This window comes from Osmia lignaria, chromosome 7, assembly GCF_051020975.1.
Source record: "Osmia lignaria lignaria isolate PbOS001 chromosome 7, iyOsmLign1, whole genome shotgun sequence".
In the NCBI taxonomy this organism is placed as follows: domain Eukaryota; kingdom Metazoa; phylum Arthropoda; class Insecta; order Hymenoptera; family Megachilidae; genus Osmia; species Osmia lignaria.
In genome coordinates this window covers 2,921,561-2,932,400 of record NC_135038.1, presented here as the reverse complement: position 1 = coordinate 2,932,400, position 10,840 = coordinate 2,921,561, and the positions used below count along the sequence as shown (strand labels likewise).

The following is a 10,840-nucleotide window of genomic DNA, read 5'->3' as shown; positions in this document are numbered from 1 at the left end:
CATTTAATTAATTGTCCAGAGAAATTGTTTAAGTGTACTTGAATTTCAATCATCTAATTATAGATGTATGTATATTGTATAATTGCTATAACAATTTTTACAAATTCCAAAGCACACTGAGAGTTGGGAAAATTTTTTATCTATTGATAAACTTTAGATGCAGTTTGGGACAATTTTTCACTCTCGCAATCATTAAAATCTTATAATTATCACTTATTTTATAAATATTATTATTTTTCTGTTTTTATTCAAATTGAATTATGTACTTGTTTTAGACGACAAAACATTTGTGCTGAGTTTACATTTTTCGTTGTCTACCCTTTCGTGACGATTGATTTCTTTACTTACAATAATTAGTCTATGCAAACGCCCATGGTTGACTTTTTTGCCTTAGTTACAAATTTTTTATTCGAGTATATGAACTATTTCTAACAAATGGTAAAATATACATAAAACACATTTGGTGATGGAATTTCAGTGAACTATTTTAATACTATATAAATTGCTAGCATTTGTTTGAAATGAACCAGCTTTATCATTTTGAAATATAAAATGGCCGTGTTATTCATATCAGTAAAAACAAAATTAGTTGTTTGAGTCAGCCAAAGGTGTTTGATCATACAATAAAGATACAATATAAAGTGTGTTTCAGAATCATAGAACTATTTTAGCAAACTGCAGCTCTATTCTGATCAGAGTTTGATAAATATTAGAAAACAGAATTATAATATTACATTCTCCAAATGCCTATTTAGTATGTATTTTTGCATAAATAAAATAAAAAGAAAACCTTTCTTCAGTATAAAATAGAAACAAAAAGAAATCTATGTCCAAATCAGCAAGACCAGTTACCAATATTTCTAATTTGTATTATTTTTGTTTTATTTTTGTAGAATAATCTTACCATATATTTCTTGTACTATGGTATTGCAACATTTTCTAATGTTTACCAAACTCTTAGAACTGCTCTTTCTACAGTAGTTCTATAATTCTAAGGTATATACCTTATTTACACGTGTTCAAGATATGACAAATGTAGTTCATAATTCTACTAAAATTTATTTCATTATGTATCTCTTGCAATATCAGATTCAAATTTTAATGTTAAATTTAATATTATATCACCTTCTCAAGGAATTTAAAACACACAATATACAATACTATTAACAGACAAAATCAACATGAATATAGATTTCTACAGTGTTTACATAATAATACATTATTTACAAATAAATAAACATTTATGTGTAATGTATACAGGTTGTCTCGTGCAAGTGGACAGAGCTATAGCTCTAAAATAGTAGAAGATAGACAAAAATATTATTAGGAAAAATTAAATGGTGTTGTATAGTGCATCATGTGATGCATCTAGAAGTTGGAATGATCGAAAGGTTTCATTAAGTTCCAACGCATTTTATTCGCTATGAAAAAGCTGTTGTGGTACTGTGCAGAGATGGAAAGAATATTAGCGGAGCGGCACAGGGGCAAAGGAAGCACTTCACACGCTCCGCCCTGTCAAATGAGGCTTCACTTTGTCACGAAGTCTCATTTTCCTTCTTTGTCAGGCGACGCGACTACATAGTACTGTGCACCGATGAACGGAAGTCTCGCGGGACGACATAGGGGCAAGAGGGGATACTACGCACCAGGGCCGGTTTTAGCAATATTGGCGCCCTGGGCAAGATTATCGTGGCGTTCATTCAGGGGTGCGAAATTTTTAAGAAAAAAAGACAAAGTAATAATATAAAACGATGAATCTGTAGTTAGATTGTAAAAATTGTTAAACTACATAGCAGCTTTATTAATCTAAACGGATATATGTAGATGAATAAACTAGGGACACCGGGTTGCGGCACCCTCTACAGATCTAGCGCCCTGGACGATTGCCCCCCCCCCCCCAACGGCGGCCCTGCTACGCACACATCGACTGACCTCCTAGTTTTACACGAGCCTAATTAGTAGATGTGATCACTTCGGCCAATCATACGTCACGACCGAAAGTACGTGTGAGCTGAGGTGGGGCGCAACCAATCAGGTTGCGTTATTCTCAGGTGACTTCTTGTGATCGGTGGACAGTATGTGACCGCATTGGCCAATAGCGCGCAATAATCTAGAATGCATGTGCGTGATGCGTGACTTACCGACTATGATCAAGCGTATCCGCATTCCTTCCGCTAATATTCTTTCTATCTCTATAGTGTACTATAAAGAGATGAGAAGCTGATGAGCGGAAGGAATGCGGGTACGTTGGTCGTCGTCGATAAGTTACACCTCAGGCACACGCATTCAAGATCGTCGCGCGCTATTGGCCGATGCAGTCACACATATTAATCGCGTCGCCTGACAAAGATGCTTCGAGACAAAGTGAGATTATACGAAGTCTGCCATGCGGTGAATTTTAAACCATGGCTTGTATTATAGAGTTTGATCTACGAACCAAATAAAAATGTCACAAAACAGTCCACATATTTCTACTTCAAGACTCTCTTTCCCTTTTAACATTTTAAATTCTATATATATTTGCAATATATTGGAAACCAATTTGTGGATAATTTGAAATCGTAGTTATAAGACTGTAAGTTCAGTTTATTAAGAACATTTAATTTTATTATATATATGTAAGGAATAAATAATTGTTTTCTATTAACAATACAGCACAGTTTCCGTATTTACGTTTTCATTCATGAAAAATTATGCAAGAATAATAGTACTGTCTCCCTCGAATATACGGAATTGCTACGCCTATGTAGGAGCGTGCCACTAAAGTCGAATGGTGTGGATTACGCGAGGATCAAACATGGGGTCAGGGCAGAACGTACGAAGTGCTCCCTTTGCCCCTGTACCGTTCCGCTCGTCAACTTCTCACTTCTGCATAGTATAACACATGTAGTACGGAGGGCAGAAAAAATGTAAAATTTTTTTCAAGTCGTAATACCTCAGAAAAGTTGCGAGTTAGGGAGACAAAAAAAAAGAAAAAGAAATATTTAAATCGATTGATATCTTCTAGTCGCGCATACATCTTAAAGTTTGTAAAAATCGGCAAAAATTCACATTTGTATGATAATTTTCAATATTTTAGAACTTGTCACAATGTAAACGCAATAGTTCTAGTCGATTAGTATTCAAACTATTGAAGAATTAAAAAAAACATTGTTTAAATCGTCCAACGCCTTCTAGTCGCACAATGCGCGATCGGAAGGCATTGACCAACATAAACAATACCTTTTTAAACATTATTTTCGGTGGTTCTGATACGTAACAATTTGAGTTATTAGATTCGGATCATGGCAAGTTCAATCGTATTGAAAATAATCGTAAAAATGTGAATTTTTGCCGATTTTCACTAAGTTATGTCGGCGTTAATGGAGTTATGTTGGGTGACGATAGGGGGCGCCTCATTCTTCCATGGAGAGGGAAGTCTGATTCGGCGGCCGGCGTCTGTATATGTGGTGGATCGGTGAGTGACTTAAAGTGCAGAATTGTCTACAAATCCCCCGCTAATTGTACATCATTCTGACTGCATAAATTCAATTGCATACGAAACAATATCAAAAAGATTGAGTGACAGCAAAACACCGAGAATTCCACAGCTATGGGCTGTGCAGCCCGTGGCGTGGGTTACACCGCCATGATGCCGATGCTTGACCCTCCCGAAAGCAAAGACGTTAGAATACGAACAGAAGTTAGTGGTAAACATAAAACCAAAACAAACGAAAGGCCTCTGAAGCGGAAAATTAGCAGCGACTCCATTGATCTAATTTCCAAGGAGGCAAGAGACTCCTATAAATATGGGAAAAATGATGTGGAAAATGATACCGATGTCAGGAACCTCTATCAGAAAACGCATAGAGGCCCTGCATACGTGCTAATAGAATCAAAGCGAAACCCTACAGGAAAAACCACCAGACAAAATCTACTCACACTAGCAAAAGCTATCAGTGGGATGAAGGTTGGAGCAGAGGAGCTTATTCCTTGCAGAAGCGGACAAGCCGAAGTAAAAGTTAGAAACAAAGATAAGGCAAATTCCTTCGTTAAAAATAAACAACTGGCCGAGAAAGGACTCGAGGCCTCTATCCCAATACAGTAAAACCTGGATAAATTCAACCAAGATTGGGACCCAGTGGTTGCGTTTACCTAAGCACGGTATCGAAGCTCGGATGACACGCGACGACCAGCTAAGCGTGAACGTAGAAAGGGACAGACAATGGTGGAAAGAGAGAGGTCCGAAATCAAAGGAAAGAGCCGAAACGTATCGGTGTGACTAATACTAATTGAATCAAAAAACTTTTTTATTTTTGACTTTTTTTGAGTGAAACTTTTACTAGCGCATTGGTGAGATTTTTGTGAGTAAAGTGGTACCAAACACGATATAGTTTCAATTATAATTACTTGCTAAAATTGATGTTATAAGTTGGCGAAAAGCAAGAGAGATCGAAATCCAAACCAGTCGCGGTGTCGGCTTTGGTTTCAAAGGTTTCATTTATCCTAGCGAGGAGTCGATTCTGAGCATTTAATGTTTCATTTATTCAAGCAAGGAGTCGATTCCGGGCATTTAATGTTTCATTTATTCAAGCAAGGAGTCGATTCTGGGCATTTAATGTTTCATTTATCCAAGCGAGGTGTCGATTCTGAATCCGTACACATGTTTTCTTTGTAGCCAACATGCCGATTCTGTGTCCGTACACATCTTTTGTATTCAGCCGACATCATTTATATTCAGTCGTGGTCTCAATTCTATGTTGCTTATTCTATTATTATTGTTTATAAATATAATTCAACCTATATCGAGTTTGGTATCATTTTAATCAGAAAAATCTCACAAATGCATTAGTAACAGTTTCATTGAGAAAAAGTTAAAAATAAAAAAGTTTTATCGTTGAATTAGTATTAGTCACACGGATATTACGGTCGGATCATATTACACGGTTTCCTCGTCGAGCGGCTCGGTTCGCCTAGGGGGATCCCCCCAAGTGGAGGGGATAGCGATGTTTCATTTATCCAAGCATTCTTTCGTTGAATTTATCCAGGTTTTACTGTATATAGAATCCAACGGAAGGGAGTCTTAAAAGGTTTCTCTATGGACTTCGAAGTGAAAGACATTCTGAGTCAAGTCGAGTCTTCTTGTAAAATCAAAGAAGCCAGAAGGCTAAACCGCAGGGCAAAAAATCGCCAAACTGGAACCACTGAATGGATACCAAGCGAGACAGTGGTTCTCACATTCGAAGGAATAGACCTACCAGATTACGTCAAATTGTATGGGTTCTACAGAGCAAAGATCGAGGTCTATATCGAACCGGTGAAAGTCTGCACTAAATGTTACAGATTTGGCCACAGAGCAAAATACTGCAGAAGCAATCCCAGATGCAGAAACTGCTCAGAAGAAGCAGCTCATCCAGAAGGAGAATGTCCTAATTACAAAAATCCAGTATGCCTGCACTGTAGTAAAGGGCACTGTACACTAAATAAAAACTGTGAAGTATTAAAAAAGCAACAAGAAATCTGCAACACAATGGCATATAGAGCGGTACAAAATATAGCCGAGAATTACCCAGCCCTCAAGCAACAACCACAGGAAAGATTAATAGAACTTAAGAAAATCGGAGGCCAAGAGAGGCCACCTCCAAACACTATTGTATGGAAGAAAGCTACAAGCAACAACCCAAACACGAATGGAAACACTAACTTAACAATTAAAACAACTGAAAAAATCACAGACATCAAATCTAACCACTAAATGATGAAAGAAGAAACAACAAACAAAAAAGGAAACACCAAACTTTCAGACAAAGTAATAACTTTCGTTAGCACTAGCACAAATATGCAAACCCGGCTACAAATAGTAAACAGTACTATTTGACAAATCAAATAGTACTACAGTCAAATTTCACAATATAAGCTATCCAACCAGTAAAGCAATACAAACCCAAAATAAAACTCAAAAACCAAAGGAATGGATAATAGTTTGCGCATAATTCTTTGGAACTGCAGAAGTATAAATACAAAAAACAACGGAGATTGAACAGCTGTCATACATATATGACATTATCATATGTACAGAAACATGGTTAAAGCCTAAAACCAAATTTAATATTAATGGATTTACAACCATTAGAAAGGACAGACTGACAGTAGGGAGGGGGAGGTGTAGCTCTGATGGTCAAAAATAATCTAAAATTCAACGTTATCAACATTCCTACACCTGATGATAGCATAGACCTAATAATAGTCGAAATAGTCAACACACAACCAATAATAACAATAACAACATGTTACAGACCTCCAACAGAAACATTAAGGCTACAGAAATGGAAGCACTTCATAGACAATCTGCAAAGCAGGAACAATTTCATTCTAATGGGGGCTTTCAATGCTAGACATCCAGCCTGGAATTGCAGCAGAATCAAACCTTCAGGTAACAATCTACACACTCTCATAGAATCTAATGAAATCTTCTTGCACAATCCAGAAACCACAACAAGGATAAGACAGTCACCACATTCTGACAGCAATATAGATCTGGTCCTTTCATCCATAAATATAGACCACCTGCCAGTGGAAATCACCATATCAGCACAGAAGCTTATGTACACTCACAGATCCAACAGAATTTCGACAACTACAACTGATTGGGAAAAATTCCAAGTGGCATTTGATGCACACTGAAACTATTTCATATCCAATGAATGTGGATTCCTTTGCCTCGAAAACCGATACAACATTTTTTCCAGAAGGTGAAAGAAGCAGTAATCAACTGTACTCCACTAAAGAAAATATCACACAATAAAACGTACCTGTAGCCAGCAGCCTGGTGGAATGCGGACTGTTCAAAAGCAATCAGGCTAAGAAAGGCAGCTTTTAAAAAATAGAGACACACCTTAAAATTCACTGACTGGAACGCATACAAAAAAACAAGCTGCAGCCACTAAAAGATTATTAAAGAAAACAAAGGTGCACTCATTCCGCACCTTCGTAGGGGGACTTAATGCACACACTAACACCACATACTTCTGGAAAAAGATTAAAAAATTTAAGACCAAATGGGCAACAGAACCAACCAAAAGCATAAACGTTTGTGAGCAGCAAGAAGCATTAAAAATAGCAATTGATAAACTAAGCCCACCATGGGTCGCAGAAGAGCCATTCCACATAACAACGAACAATGAAGACAGTCTTCTAGACAACCCTTACAATCTGACTGAATTAAATTATGCCATACACAATACAAATAGCAAGTCTGCTCCAGGATCAGACAAAATTGAATACAACATGCTGAAAAATCTCTCTACAAAAAGCAGGCTATTACTTCTAGACATTTTTAACGAATACTTCGTGGCTGGTCAAATCTCTAACAGCTGGAAACTATCACACGTATACCTCATTCCCAAAAGCAATGGATCAAGCTACCCATAACTCTATCATCTAACGTATGTAAGAGCGAGCGATGGGGTTTATGGTCGAGATGACGGTAATTGTTGCCGTCTTCGACAGCCCCATCATAAACCCAGGTAGTTGGTGTGTCGCGGCCAGGGTGGTAACGGGACCATCTAGGACCTGGTCATTCTGACCCTGGCACTAGCTTCATGAAGGGTTTTTCCTCAAAGAGTGGGAATTCGCTTTTCTATAAAAGACAGTTTTGTAAGCGATGTTGAACGACAAACCCTCGCAAAGAGAATTCCAATGCGGAGTGGAATAAAGTTATTTCTCTAAAGTTAAACCGATTTCATTTAAACTAAACCCAAGCCATCCTTACACGTATGCAAACTGTTTGAACGACTAGTCAAAAAATGACTCTCATGGTGGTGTGAGACATTAAATAAGTTCAACGAAAATCAATCTGGATTTAAAAAAGGCCGATCATGCCAGGATAACATTGGAAGGGTAATAATACAAGCCGAAAAGGGCCTAACAAACAACCAAACTACCATAGCAGCTATGCTAGACGTCAGCAGCGCGTTTGATAATGTAAATACAAAAATTCTACTGGATAAACTCTCTAAAATTGGGATTCCAAAGAACACAATACATTTCATTGCGAACTTAATTGAAAATAAGCAAATAAAAATGATACGTGACTCACTCCTCAGTGGACAGGCCACTCAGAGAACAGTTCATAAGGGCGTTCCACAAGGAGTCCTCAGTCTCCTCTTATTTAATCTGTGTGTGGGTGATATAGATCAAAATATCCCACCCTAAATTACTAACACCCAGTTTGCCGATGATATCGCAGCTTTAACTACCAACACATCCCTTCAGAACGCAGTTCAGGGTATAGAAATGGCCATAGAAAGAATAAAACACAACCCCGATACATTAGGACTTGAGCTTTCCATTCCCAAAACAGAAATAGTGATATTTAGCAAAAATAACACATTGCATCCCATTTCCTTCCGGATAGGGGAAATTACTATCCAAAACAAGAATCAGACCTTTCTCGGTCTCCTCATTGAAAAGGATCTGCGTTTTGAAAATCACATCCGACACATACAAACCTCATGCAACAAAACCACAAACATCATAAAATATCTAAGAGGGACGTGGTGGGGAAACAACCCGCAAACCCTCCTTCATCTATACAAAGCACTTATAAGAGCACGCCTGGACTGCGCATGCCAGTGGTACTACCCGCTCAACAATAAAAAGCTCCCCAATATTCTGGAAAGAATTCAACTCAACGCGGTAAAACTAGTTCTGGGACTGACAATGAGAAGAAAAACCGCCAACAATGTTGCCTTAGCAGAAGCAAAACTACCCAGATTAAAAGATAGGGCAAAATACTTAACAGCTCGATACATAATAAAAACAGTCTCCAATAATGTCAACCCAATCATGGCACAAACAATTAGAAATCTAAAAACACCGACTCACAGAATGCAGGAAATAGTTCTCAATCCAGTTAAAAAAAAGCCTGTTCTAACATTGCTGGGAAGAATTAGAACCGCTCATTAGTCAGACAGACTTGGAAGAACAGTTGCCGAGTTACTCAACTGATTTACATATCTAGCTAACCCCAATACCAACTAATACCAATAGGAAACAAATTAAAATACTCGCAAGCACCAAATGAGAAATTCCATGAAATAATAAATAACCTGTTTCCAGGATACATACATATGTATGTACACTGAGTTGGATTGAAGTTGTCGCAGTGAAGTTGGCTACACATTCACTAACACATTCACGCCGCGTCGGTGAGCCGATGGGCGAGACCGACTCACCGACGCGGCGTGAATGTGTTAGTGAATGTGTAGCAAACTTCACTGCGACAACTTCAATCCAACTCAGTGTACACAGATGGCTCTAAGATAGAAGGTGCAGTCTCAACTGGAGCAGCATGCGTATGCCCAGGCCTAGGCATTCAAAAGTCTCTAAGTTTAGACAAAAATGCAGCCATATTTACAGCAGAAGCTACAGCTTTGAAACTAGCAACGGATCTAGCCAGTCAGAATGGTAATCAACTATACGTGGTATGGACAGACTCCCTCAGTGTCATCCAGAGTATAAATCAACAGAATTACAGCCAATTCACCAACAAATACCTTAGAACAACAAAGGAAGCAAGCATAAATTTCAACTATAGCAATGCACCAAATAGCATTACCATAGCATGGTTACCATCGCATAGAGGGATCTCAGACAATGAACAAGCTGACAAAATTGCAAAAGAAGCAACTGGCAAAGATGCAGACCAAGCTGAAAAGATATGCTTCAATGACCTCAATAGCATCTGGAAAAACCGGATGTGGCAAGACACTAATAATCATTTACTAGCCGAAGCCAATCTCAAGGGTACACTATATTTTGAAACCTTCTTTGAAAGCAATCAGAAACCGTGGTTCTACAACAAAAAACTGCCCAGACAGATCACCTCATGGGTAACGCGATACAGAAGCAATCATTACAACCTTGCAGCTTCTCTTGCAAGAATGGGAATAAAAAGCAGCAGTGGGTGCGAATGCGGCTCAGATTATCAAGACCTGAATCACATTCTGTGGAACTGTCCACTCTACACAAGTAGTTGTAAACAAATGCTGAGACAACTTCAAAAACTAGGGTACCCATCGCTATAAAGTATAGAACCAATTCTGCAAAATAATAATATAAATATAATCAAGATTACTTCAGCATTCCTGAAAACAAATAAGATTGACATTTAAGCACCGCTAACAATCTCAGAAGTACCTCGCATAATCATAAGACTGACCATGTGATAAATACATGTAGCAGTTAAGTTTTAGTTTTAGTTTATAATTATATTAAGTAAGTTAACGTTACAGAAGGAAGTAATCCTAAATAGACAGATTACATATCTTATATTATAGGCAGCAATACTGCGATACTATATATATCAGTTTATTGATTCATTATTCCTTCGAAACCTAATACTGAGACTGACGCACTGTATATATTTCACGCTATGTAACGCTTGTTGTAAAGGGATACGCCCGTATATATGAAATAAATAAATGTAAAACTATTACATTTTCTTACAACTTGTAAAATTACTGTATGTTTAAAACTGGTGCGCATAGACCCGAGTAGGATCCCAAGCGCGTATTAATAAAAGAAAGAAAAGAGAGGGGGTCTTATGACCCCAAGATGTCCGATCTCCGAACTCGGGAACATGGTCAAAATCATGATATAAGATGATGACGATGATGGATGGAGATGGCAATGGAGAGAAAAGAAAAGCAAGTGGTTCATGTCTAAAATCCCTGTCAAGGAGAGGGGACTCATATGAGGACAAAAGCATGGTAAGGATGTAGATGACCTGGAGGAGGAACGGAGAGGAGTGAAGCAGCAGCCACCCTCTGATCCGAACGGGAACATTCTCCGATTCCGT

At 38.0% G+C, this 10,840-nt stretch overlaps 1 protein-coding gene across 1 annotated transcript; it reads left to right on the top strand.

Moving 5' to 3' along the window:
- The first annotated feature begins 7,459 nt into the window (after positions 1-7,459).
- Positions 7,460-10,067, top strand: LOC117609700 (uncharacterized). The gene is made up of 2 exons (XM_034336314.2): positions 7,460-7,505; positions 9,283-10,067. The coding sequence occupies exons 1-2, from the start codon at positions 7,460-7,462 to the stop codon at positions 10,065-10,067; spliced, it is 831 nt and encodes a 276-aa protein (XP_034192205.2).
- Positions 10,068-10,840: the final 773 nt, after the last annotated feature.